We start from the raw sequence: 22,675 nt of genomic DNA on the forward strand, positions 1-22,675 counted from the left end.
GGGCATCTTATTGAAACATATAAGATTATTAAGGGATTGGACACGCCAGAGGCAGGAAACATGTTCCCGATGTTGGGGGAGTCCAGATCCAGGGGCCACAGTTTAAGAAAAATGGGTAGGCCATTTAGAACTGAGATGAGGAAACACTTTTCCACACAGATAGCTGTGGATTTGTGGAATTCTATGCCTCAGAAGGCGATAGAGACAGACTCACTGGATGCATTCAAAAGAGAGTTGGAAACATCCAATCCACATCCACTCCATCCAGGCCTTTCACTATTCGGTTTTATTTACATATTAGACAATAGACAAAAGGTGCAGGAGTAGGCCATTCGGCCCTTCGAGCCAGCACCGCCATTCAATGTGATCATGGCTGATCATCCCCAATCAGTACCCCGTTCTTGCCTTTTCCCCATATCCCCTGACTCCACTATGTTTAAGAGCCCTATCCAGTTCTCTCTTGAAAGCATCCAAAGAACCTGCCTCCACTGAGGCACAGAATTCCACAGACTCTCTGTGAGAAAAAGTGTTTCCTCGTCTCCGTTCTAAATGGATTTCCCCTTATTTTTAAACTGTGGCTCCTAGTTCTGGACTCCCCCAACATCGGGAACATATTTCCTGCCTCTAGTGTGTCCAAACCCTTAATAATCTTATATGTTTCAATAAGATCCCCTCTCATCCTTCTAAACTCCAGAGTGTACAAGCCCAGCTGCACCATTCTCTCAGCATATGACAGTCCTGCCATCCCGGGAACTAACCTTGTTTTACAAAATTGAAATTAACTAGGGAATTAACCTTGTTTTGCAAAATATTTACGAAATGTTTTGTGCAGAAAGGCCACCCGGACTGGTGCAGGGTGAATTGAGTACAGTCGTTTTCATATAATTGACGTAATGCACCTAATCAATTCAAAACTTAAATTACCAGCATCTCTGAGTAAAATCAATGAGGTCGCCTGTGGCAGTGAGTTCACATTAAAAGACTGAGAATATTTATGCATGGTGTACTCATACCCACAGAAACATCTGTGCAAAAGGAAGTTTAGATTAATAAGGCATGCAACCACAAATTTATACTATGAGGTATTCAAACTTGGGGTAAAATGGGACAAATACAATAAATCACTAATATTAGGTCATGTTTAAGAAGGAACTGCAGATGCTTGAAAAATCGAAGGTAGACAAAAATGCTGGAGAAACTCAGTGGGTGAGGCAGCATCTATGGAGCGAAGGAATAGGCGACGTTTCGGGTCGAGACTGATAATCAGTTGAGACCACTATTTCCGATATTGTAAAATTATGATGGCCTTGAAAGAGGCCATTTAGCCTTCATGTCTACAGGATAGAGCCATACCACAAGTCCCAACTCAAAACTGTCACAACCCTTTGGGTAAAATTGTAAATCTGTATCCTAGGTTTGTGACCAATTCACATCTAAATGGCGTAAATTGGGACAAGGGGAAATATAACGGGATCTGGGAGTCCTTGTACATCAGTCTATGAAAGTAAGCATGTAGGTACAGCAGGCAGTGAAGAAAGTGAATGGCATGTTGGCCTCTATAACAAGAGGAATCGAATATAGGAGCAAAGAGGTCCTTCTGCAGTTGTACAGAGCCCTAGTTAGACCACACCTGGAGTATTGTGTGTAGTTTTGGTCCCCTAATTTGAGGAAGGACATTCTTGCTATTGAGGGAGTGCAGCGTAGGTTTACAAGGTTAATTCCCGGGATGGCGGGACTGTCATATGCTGATAGAATGGAGCAGTTGGGCGTGTACACTCTGGAGTTTAGCAGGATGAGAGTGGATCTCATTGAAACATATAAGATTGCTAAGGACTTGGACACGCTAGAGGCAGGAAACATGTTCCCGATGTTGGGGGAGTCCAGAACCAGGGGCCACAGTTTAAGAATAAGGAGTAAGCCATTTAGAACGGAGACGAGGAAACACTTTTTTTCACAGAGAGTGGTGAGTCTGTGGATTTCTCTACCTCAGAGGGCGGTGGAGGCAGGTTCTCTGGATGCTTTCAAGAGAGAGCTAGATAGGGCTCTTAAAAATAGCGGAGTCAGGGGATATGAGGTGAAGGCAGGAACGGGGTACTGATTGGGGATGATCAGCCATGATCACATTGAATGGCGGTGCTGGCTCGAAGGGCCAAATGGCCTACTCCTGTACCTATTGTCTATTGTCTATTGTCTATTATCTATTAGGATCATCTTAACCGCCTCTTACCTTACCTAAGCATGATGTTGTGCAAGTATTTAGCGTCTTACAAAAGAGTAGTGCTTTTCAGAAACCATTTAGTACAGTACAAGGTTGTAAATGAAGAAAGTCATGAAAGGTGAGTGAAGGACAGTAAATCTCCTTTCAACTCCTTATGGTGGTGTTGGGCATGCAGATTTTCCGAATGATCAGAGGTGATTCTATTTAATTCACTTTTTCTTTGAATGTTACACAGCAAGATTAAAAGGGCTGCGGACAACAAGGTACCAGAGAGTTTAAGTTTAAAGGGAACGTGAGTTTTAAAAACATCCACTTTAAAGTTTGCCGACAGCACCGGTATCAGCGGCTGGTCGGATCTTGAACATCGATGAAACAGAGTACAGGAAGGTGATGAAGAGCTTAGTAACATGATGTCATGATGACAACCTCCCTGTCAATGTTAGCAAGACGATGGAGCTAGTAACTAACCTCAGGAAACAAGGTGGTGTACACATTCCTGTCTGCATCCAAAGTGGAGCTTCAGGTTCATAGCCATAAATATCACCAACAAATTGGCCTGGAGCAACCACATCGAAACTCGTCAAGAAAGCACACTGACACCTCCACTTCCTCAGAAAACTAAGGCAATTTGGCATGTCTCCACCAACTCCAACCAACGTCTACAGTTGCCCATAAAAAGCATCCGATCAGGACGCATCTGCACCCTAGCTTGCCAGAACTCAGACGATAGACACAAAAAGCTGGAGTAACTCAGCGAGACAGGCAGTATCTCTGGATAGAAGGAATGGGTGACGTTTCGGGTCAAGACCCTTCTTCAGATTGGTCTCAGAGCAGATGTATTCATGTACTTTGTGATTTGAGTGTAGAGCATGCAAACACAGCTTTTCATTACATCTCAGTACACTTGACAATAAAGGGCTGGTCCCACTTAGACGATTTTTTCGTCCACTGCCGGCGAGTGTCAATAGTCGTAGCAGGTCGTCAAAAAACTGGCGTCTGGACCCCTATACGACAATGACTACAACAATGTCTACAACAACCCACCACCTAGTCGACGGCAAGCTAGCGATAACCGCCGACCCATTAAGACGTCCACCTACGACCACACCTACAACAACCTATGACCACACAGGTGACAACCAGTTAAACTACATCCACCCACGACAAGCTAGGACCCTGTCAGCGACAACTGAAGACAACTGAAGACACTTCAGTCACCGGTACCTGTCGCCGGTTGACGTAGGTAGTCGCCAATGGCATTCAGCACCTGGCGACGACCTACGCCAGCACCTACATCAGGAGGAGTCAAGCTACACTCATTGGCGTCAAAGCCACTGTCGCCGAAATTTTTCCAACATGTTGAAAATCCAGCGGCGACCAGAAAGACGCTACGACTCTTTGGGCGACTGAGGAGACTACTCATGACCATACAGGCAACATGTGGCAACAGCCTAGTCACCTGCAGTCGCCTAAAAAATAGCCTAAGTGGGACAGGCTCTTTATAGACCAACACCAATGTTAATATAACTTTTCTCTCTACAGCAAGTGAGTTGCTGTGTTTTCCCAACATTTCCTGGTCATGCTGTTAATACAAACTGCATTAATGCAAATAACCCACAGTAGAATTTTGCTCAAAACTGGTTTTCTTTTCATATTTCATTAAAAAAAATTCCCTCATTTTTATTGCATTTCTTTACTATTATTTTCTTTAATGTTGCCTATTTGCTGATCCATAATTGTCATTGTTACTTCCCTCGTCAGCCCCGCCATTGTTTCACTCCAAGCAACAAGGTTAATCTTTTGCCCAGTGAACTCAGACAGTTTCTGTTCTTCCAAAGTTCCTGTAGCAGACTGCAGACATAAACGTTGCCATGTTATGCAAATTGATGTTGCTTGCAGCACAATGTATTAATTAGTCAGAATATGTTAAATTAACATTAAGATTTAATTTAGAGTCATGTGGTGATACAGCGTGGAAACAGGCCCTTTGGCCCAACTTGCCCACGCCGACCAACAATGTCCCAGCTACACTAGTCCCACCTGTCCGCGTTTAATAATTATAATAATACATTTTATTTATGGCCGCCTTTCAAGAGTCTCAAGGACACCTTACAAAAATTTAGCAGGTAGAGGAAAAACATGTAAGCGGAATGAAATAAATAGTAGAGACATGACTAGTACACAAAGTAAAGACAGAATTCAATACAAAACACAGTATGGGGCAATTAATGCACAGATGAAAAGGAGGGGGACGTGGGGCTAAGGATAGGCAGAGGTGAAGAGATGGGTCTTGAGGCAGGACTGGAAGATGGTGAGGGACACAGAATTGCAGATCAGTTGGGGGAGGGAGTTCCAGAGCCCGGGAGCTGCCCTGGAGAAGGCTCTGTCCCCAAAACTGCGGAGGTTGGACTTGTGGATGGAGAGGAGATCGGCTGATGTGGATCTGAGGGACCGTGAGGGTTGGTAGGGGGAGAGGAGGTCAGTGAGATATGGGGGGGCCAGATGGTGGAGGGCTTTGTAGGTGAGGATCAGGATTTTGTAGGTGATCCAGTGGGAGATGGGAAGCCAGTGAAGTTGTTTGAGGACTGGAGTGATGTGATGCCAGGATTTGGTGTGGGTGATGAGTCGGGCGGCTGCGTTCTGGACCAGTTGGAGTCGGTTGATGTAGGTGGAGCTGATGCCAAGGAGAAGTGAGTTGCAATAGTCCAGTCGGGAGGAGATGAAGGCATGGATGAGTCTTTCAGCAGCGGGAGGTGTGAGAGAGGGTCTGAGTTTGGCGATGTTGCGGAGATGAAAGAAGGATATATTGGCCCATATCCCTCCAAACCTGTCCTATCCATGTACCTGTCCAACTGTTTCTTAAATGTTGGGATAGTCCCAGCCTCAACGACCTCCTCTGCCAGCTTGTTCCATGCACCCACCAACCTTTTGTGTGAAAAAAGTACCCCTCAGTTTCCTATTAAATCTTTTCCCCTTCACTTATCCTGTCTTCTGGTCCTCGATTCAAATACTCTGGGCAAGAGCCTTTTAGCATCTACCCAATTTTCTTAAACAATTTCTTAAATATTAACATCTTATGCTGTTTTATAGCCAATGCTGTATTCACGTCATAATTTAGTTGATATTCATGTCATAATTTAGTTCTTATTGAAACATATAAGATTATTAAGGGTTTGGACACGCTAGAGGCAGGCAACATGTTCCCAATGTTGGGGGAGTCCAGAACCAGGGGCCACAGTTTAAGAATAAGGGGTAAGCCATTTAGAACGGAGATGAGGACATACTTTTTCTCACAGAGAGTTGTGAGTCTGTGGAATTCTCTGCCTCAGAGGGCGGTGGAGGCAGGTTCTCTGGATGCTTTCAAGTGATAGGGCTAGATAGGGCTCTTAAAGATAGTGGAGACAGGGGATATGGGGAGAAGAGGGGTGTCGAATGGGATAGTGGAGGATGGAGTTAAAGGGAAAGGGTTTCTTAAATGTGTGAGCGTAGAGACAGAGGGGTGTAAAATGAGGATAGAAGCAATAGGTAGCAAGGTGAAAAGTAAAAGTGGCAGGCATACAAAACCAGGGCAAAAATCAGAAAGGGCCACATTTCAACATAATTGTATAAGGGGTAAGAGTGTTGTAAAAACAAGCCTGAAGGCTTTGTGTCTCAATGCAAGGAGCATTCGTAATAAGGTGGATGAGTTGAATGTGCAGATAGCTATTAATGACTATGATATAGTTGGGATCACGGAGACATGGCTCCAGGGTGACCAAGGCTGGGAGCTGAACATCCAGGGATATTCAATATTCAGGAGGGATAGAGAGAAAGGAAAAGGAGGTGGGGTAGCGTTGCTGATTAGAGAGGTGATTAACGCAATGGAAAGGAAGGACATTAGTTTGGAGGATGTGGAATCGGTATGGGTAGAGCTGCGAAACACTAAGGGGCAGAAAACGCTGGTGGGTGTTGTGTATAGGCCACCTAACAGTAGTAGTGAATTTGGAGATGGTATCAAACAGGAAATAAGAAATGCGTGCGACAAAGGCAAAACCGTTATAATGGGTGACTTCAATCTACATATAAATTGGGTGAATCAAATTGGCAGGGGTGCTGAGGAAGAGGATTTCTTGGAATGTATGCGGGATAGTTATCTAAATCAACATGTAGAGGAACCAACGAGAGAGCAGGCTATTTTAGACTGGGTATTGAGTAATGAGGAAGGGTTAGTTAGCAGTCTTGTTGTACGTGCCCCCTTGGGCAAGAGTGACCATAATATGGTTGAGTTCTTCATTAGGATGGAGAATGGCATTGTTATTTCAGAAACAATGGTTCTGAACTTAAAGAAAGGTAACTTTGAGGGTATGAGACGTGAATTGGCCAAGATTGACTGGCAATTAATTCTAAAAGGGTTGACGGTGGATATGCAATGGAAGACATTTAAAGACTGCATGGATGAACTACAAAAATTGTTCATCCCAGTTTGGCAAAAGAATAAATCAGGGAAGGTAGTGCATCCGTGGGTAACAAGGGAAATCAGGGATAGTATCAAAGCGAAGGATGATGCGTACAAATTAGCCAGAAAAAGCAGCATACCGGAGGACTGGGAGAAATTCAGAGACCAGCAGAGGAGGACAAAGGGCTTAATTAGGAAAGGAAAAATAGATTATGAAAGAAAACTGGCAGGGAACATAAAAACTGACTGCAAAAGTTTTTATAGATATGTGAAAAGAAAGAGATTAGTTAAAACAAATGTAGGTCCCTTGCAGTCAGAAACAGGTGAGTTGATCATGGGGAACAAGGATATGGCGGACCAATTGAATAACTACTTTGGTTCCGTCTTCACTAAGGAAGACATAAATAATCTGCCGGAAATAGCAGGGGACCGCGGGTCAAAGGAGTTGGAGGAATTGAATGAAATCCAGGTTAGCCGGGAAGTGGTGTTGGGTAAATTGAATGGATTAAAGGCCGATAAATCCCCAGGGCCAGATAGGCTGCATCCCAGAGTACTTAAGGAAGTAGCTCCAGAAATAGTGGATGCATTAGTAATAATCTATCAAAACTCTTTAGATTCTGGAGTAGTTCCTGAGGATTGGCGGGTAGCAAACGTAACCCCACTTTTTAAGAAGGGAGGGAGAGAGAAAACGGGGAATTACAGACCAGTTAGTCTAACATCGGTAGTGGGGAAACTGCTAGAGTCAGTTATTAAAGATGGGATAGCAGCACATTTGGAAAGTGGTGAAATCATTGGACAAAGTCAGCATGGATTTACAAAAGGTAGATCATGTCTGACGAATCTTATAGAATTTTTCGAGGATGTAACTAGTAGCGTGGATAGGGGAGAACCAGTGGATGTGGTGTATCTGGACTTCCAGAAGGCTTTCGACAAGGTCCCACATAAGAGATTAGTATACAAACTTAAAGCACACGGCATTGGGGGTTCAGTATTGATGTGGATAGAGAACTGGCTGGCAAACAGGAAGCAAAGAGTAGGAGTAAACGGGTCCTTTTCACAATGGCAGGCAGTGACTAGTGGGGTACCGCAAGGCTCAGTGCTGGGACCCCAGCTATTTACAATATATATTAATGATCTGGATGAGGGAATTGAAGGCAATATCTCCAAGTTTGCGGATGACACTAAGCTGGGGGGCAGTGTTAGCTGTGAGGAGGATGCTAGGAGACTGCAAGGTGACTTGGATAGGCTGGGTGAGTGGGCAAATGTTTGGCAGATGCAGTATAATGTGGATAAATGTGAGGTTCTCCATTTTGGTGGCAAAAACAGGAAAGCAGACTATTATCTAAATGGTGGCCGACTAGGAAAAGGGGAGATGCAGCGAGACCTGGGTGTCATGGTACACCAGTCATTGAAAGTGGGCATGCAGGTGCAGCAGGCAGTGAAGAAAGCGAATGGTATGTTAGCTTTCATAGCAAAAGGATTTGAGTATAGGAGCAGGGAGGTTCTACTGCAGTTGTACAGGGTCTTGGTGAGACCACACCTGGAGTATTGCGTACAGTTTTGGTCTCCAAATCTGAGGAAGGACATTATTGCCATAGAGGGAGTGCAGAGAAGGTTCACCAGACTGATTCCTGGGATGTCAGGACTGTCTTATGAAGAAAGACTGGATAGACTTGGTTTATACTCTCTAGAATTTTGGAGATTGAGAGGGGATCTTATAGAAACTTACAAAATTCTTAAGGGGTTGGACAGGCTAGGACAAGGGGTCACAGCTTAAGGATAAGGGGAAATCCTTTAAAACCGAGATGAGAAGAGTGGTGAATCTCTGGAACTCTCTGCCACAGAGGGTAGTCGAGGCCAGTTCATTGGCTATATTTAAGAGGGAGTTAGATGTGGCCCTTGTGGCTAAGGGGATCAGAGGGTATGGAGAGAAGGCAGGTACAGGATACTGAGTTGGATGATCAGCCATGATCATATTGAATGGCGGTGCAGGCTCGAAGGGCCGAATGGCCTACTCCTGCACCTAATTTCTATGTTTCTATGTTTCTAAGGCAGGAACGGGGTACTGCTTGGGGATGATCAGCCATGATCACATTGAATGGCGGTGCTGGCTCGAAGGGCCGAGTGGCCTACTCCTGCACCTATTGTATATTTTGTCACAGGTAGCAATGCTGAAAGATCCAGTTCAATAACTGAATCCTTACCGGTTCCAAAATACAGAAGATTAGGTTAATCACTGTAGATAGAATAGAATAACGTTTATTGTCATTTGAGTGAGTTTAAACAAAATTAAGGATCTGCAGTCATACAAACAAGAAAAAAAAACCAAGACACAATTAACACAATTTACACAGACATCCATCACAGTGAACCTCCAAACACCTCCTCACTGTGATGGAAGGCAAAGTGTGGGAATACACGTTAAGGTTTTCTGCTAATGTGTTACTGGTCAACTCTATGTCTATGATTGCATGGTGAACTTTTCATTATATCATTTGAAATTAATAAACATTTTTGCCCCATTCATTTTCACCATTACCATTCATCATTGTGACCATTCATTTTCACGAATGATAAAATGAAAAAAAGGGGTCGAGAGTGAGGTTGATGTATGTCATGTGCCGATCAAAATTCAGAAGAGATTGTGTAGTGGGAGTGAGATGAGACGTGGAAAGGAGGACTGTGTGTGAACATGCACCTCGTCTTCAACGATGGCAGGCACACCGCATAGTGAAGCTGACCCCTGAGTACTCACGTGGCTCACCAGATTTGTGCGAACGGAATCATTACCCTGACTCTGAACAACAGGTGTGAGCAGGAAGGAACTGCAGATGCTGGTTTACACTGAAGATAGACAAAATGCTGGAGAAACTCAGCAGATCGGACAGCATCTCTGGCATCAATGAAGGAATAGGTGACGTTTCGAATCTGACGAAGTGTCACAATCCTTCTCTCCAACGATGCTGTCTGACCCGCTGAATTACACCAGCTTTTTGTGTCTATCCCCATTATTAATTTCTGCTTGAACTGGCCCTGGACATGAGTAATATTCAGCAGGTGCTTACAAATTCAACTTGGAAGAAAAGTCACTCAGGCCGAGCTGCTGAGACCATCTTTCATAAGTGTACTGTGACCTTGACAATCAGACAGATGGTAGGGTGTGACTAATCGAAACCTCCCCTGCTTTCTTATGTCTGAATATTGTGGCCCTTTGGTAACATACCTATGACTTCCACAGGCATGCTGAGATTTAATTAAAATGTTTATGGAAGGCAAACTTAGCGAGGGAAAGTTTTAATTAGTACTCGTAGACAATTACACCTACTTCCAACTCCCACTCTGCTATCAATAAAGAACACATCTATCCCACTGTGATAATGCAGCAACCTTTCTTGCCAAGCATGCGGTTTTGGAAAGAGGCATTCCTTCAGACGATGGGCAGTTAATAACATTCCTGCTCTGCAGTACAGAATCTAACAAGGATCATCAATATTCATCGAAGATAGACACAAAAAGCTGGAGTAACTTGGGGGGACAGGCAGCATCTCTGGAGAGAAGGGATGGGCAGCGTTTCGGGTCGAGACCCTTCTGCAGACCAGCTTTTTGTGCCAACTAGCTGTTCCTTGCGACACAGAGGGCAGTGGAGGCCAAATCACTGGATGGATTTAAGAGAGAGTTAGATAGGGGCTAGTGGAATCAAGGGATATGGGGAGAAGGCAGGCACGTGTTATTGATTGGGGACGATCAGCCATGATCACATTGAATGGCGGTGCTGGCTCGAAGGGCCAAATGGCCTCCTCCTGCACCTATTTTCTATGTTTCTACATCAATTTTCATCCACAGTGCAAACATAATAGATTGAGCTGAATTGATCATTTTAAATACATTTGAATTTCAGGAAACCAAAGTAAGAAACACCTAGCCAAGAATTAAAACTGAAATGTATTAACATTTCTTTATTACACTGGATAAATGACAATTGTGCCGGATTTACTCAGCCTTATTGTACAGTTTGTGGACAAAGAAAGATAGTCAGATTTTTACACAAGGATCTGTCGTTCATAAAATGGAAGCTACCAAGGGATGGCGGGACTGTCATATGAGGAAAGATTGAAAAGACTAGGCTTGTATTCACTGGAGTTTGGAAGAATGAGGGGGGATCTTATAGAAACATATAAAATTATAAAAGGACTGGACAAGCTAGATGCAGGAAAAATGTTCCCAATGTTGGGCGAGTCCAGAACATGGGGCCACAGTCTTAGAATAAAGGGGAGACCATTTAAGTCTGTGGTGAGAAAAACCTTTTTAACCCAGAGTTGTGAATTTGTAGAATTCCCTGCCACAGTGGGCAGTGGAGGCCAAATCACTGGATAGATTTAAGAGATAGTTAAATAGAGCTATAGGGGCTAGTGGAATCAAGGGATATGGGGAGAAGGCAGGCACGGGTTATTGATTGGGGACGATCAGCCATGATCACAATGAATGGCGGTGCTGGCTCGAAGGGCTGAATGGCCTCCTCCTATTTTCTATGTTTCTAAAAATGTGTTCTTATATTAATCAAGTATATAGACTGATAGATCACAAATATAGTGCTAAATGATGCCATATAACAATCATTTTGCACAAATGGAAAGAAACCAAATACGATTTAGCAAAGATTACATGAGCAAAAAAATCTATTTTTATAACCTATACTTTGTGTTTTCACAATCCCTTAAATTCTGTAATTTCAGATAACTCTAATTGGATTAAAACATGCGTCAATACTTCATACCTCAAATGCAGGATCACAATCTTATTAGACTTATTAGAACCTGCATCATAATGGTGCGCATTAAACATTAACTCTGTGCGGCTAGCAATCCCAGCAAAGTCTGAAGAGGGTCTTGACCCAAAACGTCACCTATTCCTTTTCTTCAGAGATGCTGCCTGTCCCGTTGAGTTACTCCAGCATTTTGTGTCTATCCCAGCAAAGTGCAAAGTGAATTTACAGAAAAGTCTGCTTTAAGTTTTGAGTAGGTCAGGAGAACACATTATTGGCAGTAATGCAAGGAATACAAGATGCAGCTGTCTATTCGCAAGTGTGAAACCAAGTCACACTCTCAGCAAGTGTGGTGATGGTGATGGGAACATAAACCATATCCCCATTCATCCTTAGGTTCTAGACACAGTAAATGCAGATAATTCACTTTAAGTCCAAATCAACTTCACTTTCCTTCACCCACACACTCAAGAAGCCTGTTTTTACTGCTGCAATTTTCAATTACAATGAAAAATATGTTTGCACTGTTAAGCATTTCTGATAATTGCAAAGAAAACCTTTCACATATGTAAATTTCCAGGGGGTATGCTGCAAACAATGTATTCTAAAAAATACTAAATTACTCAAAGTGACTTTTAAAAACACACAGCAAACGTAATCGTACTTTCTCTTCCAAAGATCTAAATACAGAATACAACTGTTATCTAAATTATTTCTGTGACAGACAATAGTCAATAGACAATAGGTGCAGGAGTAGGCCATTCGGCCCTTCGAGCCAGCACCGCCATTCAATATGATCATGGCTGATCATCCACAATCAGTACCCCGTTCCTGCCTTCTCCCCATATCCCCTGACTCCGCTATAACAGAGTAAATACAATGTTATATTTTGCCACACGATATTTCAAAACGCTCACCACTTTAATACCAAGGCAGTTAAGAATGACATTATGTGGAGTAATGGCAACTGTTGTGGACATGCAGAGTGTTCACTGTAAAGTGGATGAAATCAGTCTTTATCAGCCAGTTTGATGCGCATAATCTTCTTTCTTGAAATGTATTAAGTACAACTTGCCCTTCTACTGACATCTATCATGTATGTTTTATTTCGTCTTCATTAGTAGTGTTGAAACAATATCTAACTTGTAATTGTGTAGGAAGGAACTGCAGCTGCTGGTTTAAATTGAAGGTAGGCACGAAATGCTGGAGTAACTCAGCGGAATAGGCAGCATCTCTGGAGAGAAGGAATGGGTGACGTTTCTGGTCAAGACCCTTCTTCACCCACTCCTCTCCAGAGATGATGCCTGTTCCGCTGAGTTAATCCAGCATTTTGTGTCTACCTTCAAACTTGTAATTGTTCACCACAATAGACACCCGTGGTGTGAATTTCACACTTTCCACACCACTGGTTCCGCCTTTCTTTCACTGTCACTGTATGTCACGTTGTTACTTGTGGGCGGAGCACCAAAGCAAATTCATTGTATGTGAATTCTTGGCCAATAAACTTACTTACTTATTTACTTTTCCCTGGATTATAGGTACCACTCTGTCAAACCTGAAGAGGCACTGTAGATGAATATCGGAAACCTTGTTGAGTTCTTCATGTCTCCGCAGTTCCTTAGTACATCACGGCAGCATTTAGAGCAACATGCCATCAACAATTCAGGATAACATGGAAGTCAATGCAGTGCATGGAAAACACTTTAGTGGTTGGAGTCACGTCGCAAACAAAGGATGAGAATTCTGGTTGCTAAATGTCAAAATTCTCAACCATTGGATATCATTGTAAGTGTTCTTGGGGCATGAGAACATAGAAAATAGAACAGCTCATCTGTCCCCTTGTGCCTTGGATCCAGTGATTTTAAGATGCTTCACCAATTATTATTTTTCCCATCATTAGCTCAGAAATGGGATGTTTGTTTACTGATTATTATGCAACCAAATGCATCCGCACTTTCTCAGAACAAGGAACACCCCATTCAGGGTTTGTCTGATACATAGCAAATCACACTTGTATCACATCATTCTAAACAGAACAGCCTATTCGCTGTCACTCCGATTCTCCAAATTAAATATTCCTTCCTCCATTACTAGCTGTCTGGACCAGCAGTGTGAACAAGATGGATTTTAGCAACTCACTATGGTGGCATCAACACCTCCACCACCCAGAGGGACAAAAGCACCAGGTAAAAGGGAAAAAAAACTACTTCCATATCACACCCGATCTGGACTTGCAAAAATGTCAGTGTTCCTTCAGTCACTGTCAAAGACTTGGGACTCCATAGCTCAAAGCACTGTGGGCGTTATCTCTATCAAACAAACTCCAGGGACTATAGGAGGCACACCAGCAAAAACTTTTCAAGGGCAATTAAATCATAAGATCATAAGATCATAAGTGAAAGGAGCAGATTTAGGACATTCAGCCCATCAAGTCCACTCCACACCATTCAGTCATGGCTGATATATCTCTCCCTCCGAACCCCATTCTCCTGCCTTCTACCCATAATCCTTGAAACCTGTAAAAGTGGAAAGTAAATGTTGGCAACCCACAGCCCCCCCTCGCTAATAAAGAGTAATATTGATTTTTAAAACTTGACTTGCACATCCTTTTAATAGAGGAAAAGAAAATAGTTTAACTAACATGTCAAAATTGTTGAACACCTCTGCTGCTGAGCTGAATGCATCCACCAGTGTTGATTCATACAACTATTTTTGTAATAACTGTCTATACTGCTATTCAAATAAGAACTCATTGTATAACTTGACTCCCTTCTCAAAAACATTAATCATTTACATTTTGTTTACAATAATGGGCATTTCATATTTGTCAGTTGTCACCTCATGTTCCTTATTTCAACGTCTTTCTTTTGAGAGAAGATAAACATTAGTGAATAATAGCTGTATATTTATTTTGGAGCTGATTCAACAATTGCAAGATTTAAGTTCTGCATTCACAAAGTTTGTTAACATTTTCAGCTTTCAATACACATCTCTGCACTTAAGACAAGCAAATCTCTCAGCATACACACAGTTGATGGCAATCAGATCCCAAGGAAAGTTTTGTTTTTTAATGCGTTGACATCACAATATGTACAGGGCCCTCCATGATGTTTGGGACCCATCATTTATTTATTTGCCTCTGTACTCCACAATTTGAGATTTGTAATAGAAAAAAATCACATGGGGTTAAAGTGCACATTGTCAGATTTTATAAAGGGTCATTTTTATACGTTTTGGTTTCACCATGTAGAAATTACAGCTGTGTTTATACATAGTCCCCCCATTTCAGGGCACCATAATGTTTGGGACACATGGCTTCACAGTTGTTTGTAATTGTGCAGGTGTGTTTAATTGCCTCCTTAATGCAGGTATAAGAGAACTCTCAGCACCTACTCTTACCTCCAGTCTTTCCGTCACCTTTGGAAACTTTTATTGCTGTTCATCAACATGAGGACCAAAGTTGTGCCAATGAAAGTCAAAGAAGCCATTATGAAACTGAGAAAGGAATTTCTAACGAATTCTGAAGTGTATAGACACACCCTGTCTGCTCAAGTTCAAACAAATGCCTCAAAACCCATTGGCCGACAGTTCATTCGTTCTACAGCTAGACAATGATCCCAAACATACTGCTAAAGCAACAAAGGAGTTTTTCAAAACTAAAAATTGGTCAATTCTTGAGTGGACAAGTCAATCACCTGATCTGAACCCAATTGAGCATGCCTTTTATATGCTGAAGAGAAAACTGAAGGAGACTTGCCCCCAAAACAAGCATAAGCTAAAGATGGCTGCAATACAGGCCTGGCAGAGCATCACCAGAGAAGACACCCAGCAACTCGTGATGTCCATGAATCGCAGACTTCAAGCAGTCATGGCATGCAAAGGATATGCAACAAAATACTAAACATGACTACTTTCATTTACATGACATTACATGACAGATCAGTGTGTCCATATCTATATTACTAAATCTCTGATCTTGACCGCTTTTGGCCTACTGTGCTGCGATTGCCGACAAAATGCCACCACCTACGGCTGTCATTTTTGGCCACCTCGCACAGAGACCCCCTCCGCCTTACGGGTGCGGATGATTTTTCCCATCGATGACAAATCAGAGAGATATTAATGTTTTTTAAAAATTCACCATTCTCTCTGCTGCCCCTGCTGGAGGGAGGGGGAGGGACTATAAAACCAGGAAGTGGTGTGCCTCACACTCTCTGCAAGATGAATGAAGCCAAGGGGCACGTCTCTCTGAGCTCTGAATAACACTGAACAAATGTCTACACAACTGTGAGTACCCTTAATGTGGTTTGAAAATGAAAATATGGTTTGTTTGAAGTAAAAAGGCACTGCCTGCAAATGGTTGTTTGGATGCTTTGGCTTGAAGTTGAAAGGCACTACTTACTGCAAATGGTGGCATGAAGTTGAAAGGCACTACTTACTGCAAATGGTGGGTTGGGTGCTTTGGCTTGAAGTTAAAATGCACTATTTACTGCAAATGGTGGCTTGGGAGCTTTGGTTTAAAGTTCAAAATGCACTACTTACTGCAAATGGTGGCTTGGGAGCTTTGGCTTGAAGTTTAAAAAAAATCACCATTCTCTCTGTTGCACGTGCTGGAGGGAGGGGGAGGGACTATAAAACCATGAAGTGGTGTGCCTCACTCATTCTCTGCAAGATGGATGAATCCAAGGGTCACGTCTCTCTGAGCTCTGAATGACACTGAACAAATGTCTACACAACTGTGAGTACCCTTAATGTGGTTTGAAAATGAAAATATGTTTTTTTTGAAGTAAAAAGGCACTGCCTGCAAATGGTTGTTTTGGGTGCTTTGGCTTGAAGTTGAAAGGCACTACTTACTGCAAATGGTGGCTTGGGAGCTTTGGTTTAAAGTTGAAAGGCACTACTTACCGCAAATGGTGGATGGGAGCTTTGGCTTGAAGTTGAAAGGCACTACTTACTGCAAATGGTGGCTTGGGTGTTTTACTTGAAGTTGAAAGGCACTACTTACTGCACATGGTGGCGGGTGCTTTGGCTTGAAGTTGAAAGGCACTACTTGCTGCAAATGGTGGCTTGGGTGCTTTGGCTTGAAGTTGAAAGGCACTACTTACTGCAAATGGTGGCTTGGGTGTTTTGCTTGAAGTTGAAAGGCACTACTTACTGCACATGGTGGCTTGGGTGCTTTGGCTTGAAGTTGAAAGGCACTACTTGCTGCAAATAGTGGCTTGGATGCTTTGGCTTGAAATTGAAAGGCATTACTTACTGCAAATGGTGGCTTGGGTGCTTTGGCTTGAAGTTGAAAGGCACCACTTACTGCAAATAGGTGGCTTGGGTGCTTTGGCTTGAGGTTGAAAGGCATTACTTACTGCAAATGGTGGCTTCGGTGCTTGGCTTGAAATTGAAAGGCACTACTTATTGCAAATGGTGGCTTCGGTGCTTTGGCTTGAAGTTGAAAGGCACTACTTCCTGCAAATGGTGGCAATGGATTTGGCTTGAAGTTGAAAAGCACTTCTTACTGCAAATGGTAGCTTGGCTGCTTTGGCTTGAGGTTGAAAGGCACTACTTACTGCAAATGGTGGCATGATGTTGAAAGGCACTACTTACTACAAATGGTGGCTCGGGTGCTTTGGCTTGAAGTTGAAAGGCACTACTTACTGCAAATGGTGGCTTGGGTGCTTTGGCTTGAAGTTGAAAGTCACTATTTACTGCAAATGGTGACTTGGGTGCTTTGCTTGAAGTTGAAATGCACTACTTACTGCAAATGGTGGCTTGGGAGCTTTGGCTTGAAGATTAAAAAAATCACCATTCTCTCTGCTGCCCCTGCTGGAGGGAGGGGGAGGGACTATAAAACCAGGAAGTGGTGTGCCTCACTCAGTCTCTGCAAGATGGATGAAACCAAGGGTCACGTTTCTCTGAGCTCTGAATAACACTGAACAAATGTCTACACAACTGTGAGTACCCTTAATGTGGTTTGAAAATGAAAATATGGTTTGTTTGAAGTAAAAAGGCACTGCCTGCAAATGGTTGTTTGGGTGCTTTGGCTTGAAGTTGAAAGGCATTACTTACTGCAAATGGTGGCTTGGGTGCTTTGGCTTGAAGTTGAAAGGCACTACTTACTGCAAATGGTGGCATGAGGTTGAAATGCACTACTTACTGCAAATGGCGGCTTGGGTGATTTGGCTTGAAGTTAAAAGGCACTACTTACTGCAAATGGCGGCTTGGGTGATTTGGCTTGAAGTTAAAAGGCACTACTGCAAATGCACTTACTTCCTGTTTGCACTGTATATTGATTTTAGCTAAAACGCTACACTTACGGCTGTGATTTTTGGCCATCTTACTCAGTCCCCCCTCCACTGCGCAGGTGCAGAGAATAAAACTGCACTGAATTTGGTGGCCTTGCACCCTGCTGAAAGTGGTATGAAACTGCACTTGTATTTGGTGGCCTTGGATCCAGCTTGAAGTGGTATGAAACTGCACTTGAATTCGGTGGCCTTGCACCCTGCTTGAAGTGGTTGGAAACTGCACTTGAATTTGGTGGCCTTGCACCTTGCTCATAGTGGTAAGAAACTGCACTTGAATTTGGTGGCCTTGAACCCTGCTTGAAATGGTAGGAACATGGATTTGAATTTGGTGGGCTTGCACCCTGCTTGAAATGGTAGGAACATGGATTTGAATTTGGTGGACTTGCACCCTGCTTGAAATGGAATTTCAAGGAATAGTCACGAGTCAACTGCCAGCCCACCAGCCGTGAGTGAGCTGCCAGCAGATCAGGCTTGAGGGACTGAGCTGCCACCCCAAGAACCCATACCAGCACTCCAGAAAGCCCCCCCACTGGCCACCAATATTGGAATTGGTGGAGAGGTGGAATATTGCGTCGGGGGACCAGCCCTCCCGTGTGAACATGGGACCCAACGGGTCCCACTTAGTCTAGTCTTATATTACTAAAAGTCTGATCTTGACCGCTTTTGGCCCACTGTGTTGCGATTTCCGAGAGAACGCTGCCACCTACGGCCGTCATTTTTGGCCACCTCGCTCAGAGCCCCCCTCCGCCTTCCGGGACTGGAGGATTTTTCCCATTGATGAAAAATCAGAGAGATATTAATGTTTTTTTAAAAATCCCCATTCTCTTTGCTGCCCCCGCTGGCGGCAGGGGGGAGGGGGAGGGACTATGAAACCCGGAAGTGTTGTGCCTCACTCAGTCTCTGCCAGACCCAGGAAGAGAGAGGGTTATGGCTCTCTGAGCTGTGAATATCACTGAACGCACGTCTACTCCACGGTGACTCCCCTCGATGTGGCTGCTGCCAAATGGTTTGCCTTTTCATTTAAAGTTTGTGTTCACAAAATGAATTTTGGTTGTCAGGTGGCTGCTGCCCAATTGTTTGCCTCGCCTTTTTAAAAAGCGTTTGGGTTCACAAAATGTATTTTGGTTGTCAGGTGGCTGCTGCCCAATTGTTTGCCTCACCTTTTTAATAAAGTTTGTGTTCACAAAATGAATTTTGGTTGTCAGGTGGCTGCTGCCCAATTGTTTGCCTCGCCTTTTTAAAAAAGGTGTGTGTTCACAAAATGAATTTTGGTTGTCTGGTGGCTGCAGCCAAATTGATTGCCTTGGCTTGGCTTTTAAAATCATTGCAACAGTTGGCTGCCAGCCCAAGAATCCATTCGTCCCACAATGTCTATACTAACCCTCTGGAAACCAGTACCTTCGGCCCGCAACATCCATACTAGCGCAACAGAAAGCCCCCCCCCCCCCACCACTGGCAAGCAATATTGGAATTGGTGGAGAGGTGGAATATTGCGTTGGTGACCAGCCCTCCTGTCTGATGCTGGGACCCAACGGGTCCCACTTAGTCTAGTACCATTATATAAATATATACACACATCAATAAATAAGCAGATAAAGTGCAACTAAACAGATAATGTTGTATTAATGTTCAGAGATTTTTGTCAGTTGAGTTTAATAGCCTGATGGCTGTGGGGAAGAGCTATTTCTGAACTGTAACAGCCTATTCCACTTTATCTGTTTATTTATGTATATATTGGACTGAACTGTTCTGTATTTATGCCTACAATATTCTGTTGTGCTGAAGCAAAGCAAGAATTTCATTGTCCTATCTGGGACACATGACAATGAACTCTCTTGACTTCACTTGACTTGTTTTCTTGTCCTGTTTTCACACCTTATAATTCCTTATCTATGTACTGCTCACCACTCCCCTGACATCAGTCTGAAGAAGGGTCTTGACACGAAATATCACCTATTCCTTCTCTCCAGAGATGCTGCCTGTCCCGCTGAGTTACTCCAGCATTTTGTGTATATCTTCCCACTGCAACCGCAGGAGACGTAACACTTGTCCCTTTACCTTCTCCGTCACATCCATCCAGGACCCCAGCAGTCCTACCAAGTGAGACAGAGGTACACGTGCATCTCATCTAGTAACACATCTAGTATGTTCAGTGTTCTCAATGTGGCCTCCTTTACATCGGCAAGACCAAGCTTAGACTTGCCGATTATTTTAACAAACCCTTGCGCTCGGACTGTTGGATTTTGCATTTGCTAACCATTGTGACTCTGCTCCCACTTCCATACTGACATTTCTGTCCAGAGCTACCTCCATTGACTAAGTGAGTCCACACACAAACTGGAGGAACAGCACCTCATATTCTGATTGGGTAGCTTACAACCTAATGCACCTGTCACACTTAGACCATTTTTCCACGACTACAGGTGACTAGGCTATCGCCACTTGGTCACGAGGTGACACCTATATGTCTCCTCAAGTCGCTTAAGTCGTAACGTTTTTCTGGTCGCCGCTACATTTTGAAATGTGCCAAACATTTCGGCGACTGTGGGCTTGACGTAGCTTGTCTTCTCCTGACGTAGGTGCTGTCGTAGGTTGTCGCCAGGATGACGCAGGTTGTTGCCGGGTGACGTAGGTCGTCGCTGGGTGATGACTTTGGTGAATTCCATTGGCGACTACCTCCGTCAACCTACGTCAACCGGCGACAGGTATCGGCGAATGAATTGTCTTCAGTTGTCGCCGACAGGATCGTTGCTTGTCGTAGCTCGTCGTGGGTGGATGTAGGTTGACGTTGGTTGTCGTAGGTTGTCACCTGTGTGGTCGTAGGTTGTCGTAGGTGGGGTCGTAGGTGGACATCCTAAGTCGCGACGATTGGGTCGCCGGTTGTCGGTAGCTTGACGTAGCTTGACGTCGACTAGGTGGCTGGTTGTTGTAGACATTGTCATTGGGGGGGTCCAGTCGCCACTTTTTCGGCGACCTGCTACGACTGTGACAGTCACAGGCAGCCGCCGAAAAAAATCATCAAAGTGGGACAGGGCCTTAACGGTATGAACATTGAGTTCTACAAATTTAGGTAACTAACATCGTAACAACCCTTGACAGCATCTTTACTGTATTCTGAATTTAGCTTAGTTTAGTTTAGAGATACAGCGCGGAAACAGGTCCTTCGGCCCACCAAGTCCCAATCCGACCAGCATTAACATTATCCAGCACACACTAGGGACAATTTTACATTCACCTACAAACCTCCACGTCTTTGGAGTGTGGGAGGAAACTGAAGATCTCAGAGAATGCCCATGCATACAACCAAGATCTATCTCAACCCAATAATATGAAGCAGAACATTTTTGGAAGTCTTCTAACTCAATGTAGTTTGACAGTTAAACAAACATTCGATCCACGACAAACATTGGAAGTGAGGTAAATACACTACCTGGGGAACGTGAGTTAAGTGGTGAAGCAGAGAAAATCTTGAAGGAGCCAGATGCGTTATGAGCGGAGTGAGCAGCGGCGGTGGATTTCTGAGAGGAAGAGCGAGAGGAACCAGGAGAATAGGTTGCTGAGGCAGCAGCAAATGGAACCAAGCTGGAAAGTTGCTGGTCGGTGAGGTTGATCTGAGGATTCCTGCCATCTGGAGGCTGTCTTTTCATGGCGTTTCGAATACTTTTGCCATTAATTCCTGCAACGTTAGTGGAAAGGTAATATAGATTAGCATAACCTGGGTCAAAGGAAAAATATATAATTTTCATCTATCACAGGTTGGGGCGAGCAACAGGTTGGGGTGAAATTTAAAAAAAAGATGAAATTAGGGCTGAACTCCTCTCAGTTTTGGGGACTTTGCCAAACTTGCAGCGACCTTGGAGAAAGATTTGGAGGACATTCCCGACACTATCTATGTTGCTAATGAACGGAGGCGTCCGGAGAAGACCCGGCGGCGATAGTGGGGAGGTCGGCGTGGCGTGGCGTCGACGATGGTGCTGACCGATGGACGTAGATGGACCACGTGGACGTGAGGACTGATGGAGGAAACAAATGACCCGGTGTGGGGGGACAGTAGTGAGGGAGGGGGGAAGAACAATGGCAGACCTGGCACGGGAGGGCGGGGGGGATTTATAACTTTTTAAGCACCCGCTGAGTTGAAGAATTTCACTGTGACTTGTCACATGTGACAATAAAGTATTCAATTCAATTCACTGATGTTTTAAAATTCATCCCAGGATGTTCAAAACTTTCTTCGCTTATGCATTCAAATGATGTGAGCTTGCATCAACAGCTCCTAGAGTAACATCACCAGTTGACAAACCCTATCTTTACCAGGAAGTACCTTGCATTTTATTTTTGGTAGGTGTCATCGACAGCGACCATGACAGGGAATCCATCTGGTTTTCTGTCCCAACCCAAGTCACTGAGCCCTGCTCTTCTGGATAGAAGCCGCTGACAAGCTTAATCTAATAGTTTCATCAATGGGCTCAATATTGGAAATGCCAATCTATGAATTGTCAAATCACGGATTTCAATTAAAAATATGTTTTTTGTTGCGTTTGACGGCATTGGGCCTGTACTCGCTGGAGTTTAGAAGGATGAGGGGTTTACCTCATTGAAACGTACAGAATAGTGAAAGGCCCAGATAGAGTGGATGTGGAGAGGATGTTTCCACTAGTGGAAGAGTCTGGGATTAGAGGCCTCGGAATTAAAGGACGTTCCTTTAAGATGGCGATGAGGTAGAATTTCTTTAGTCAGAGGTTGGTGAATCAGTGGAATTCATTGCCGTAGAAGACTGTGGAGGCCAAGTCAATGGATATTTTTAACACAGGGATAGATAGATTCTTGATTAGTACAGGTGTCAAGGGTCATGGGGAGAAGGCAGGAGAATGGAAGGGTTAGGAAGGAGAGATCGATCAGCCATGATTGAATGGCGGAGTTGACTTGATGGGCCGAATGGCCTAATTCTGTTCCTATCTCGTATG

At 43.8% G+C, this 22,675-nt stretch overlaps 1 protein-coding gene across 1 annotated transcript in view; it reads right to left on the minus strand.

Moving 5' to 3' along the window:
* The window catches only part of dgkg (diacylglycerol kinase gamma), a 580,221-nt gene that overhangs the window by 359,547 nt on the left and 197,999 nt on the right, over positions 1–22,675 (minus strand). Inside the window, exon 6 of the mRNA XM_033023568.1 lies at positions 21,142–21,387. Within this exon, the coding sequence (XP_032879459.1) occupies positions 21,142–21,387 (246 nt within the window). The remainder of the gene's footprint in view (positions 1–21,141; positions 21,388–22,675) is intronic.

The sequence above is a fragment of the Amblyraja radiata genome, chromosome 7 (genome assembly GCF_010909765.2).
Source record: "Amblyraja radiata isolate CabotCenter1 chromosome 7, sAmbRad1.1.pri, whole genome shotgun sequence".
NCBI classification, from domain to species: Eukaryota; Metazoa; Chordata; class Chondrichthyes; order Rajiformes; family Rajidae; genus Amblyraja; species Amblyraja radiata.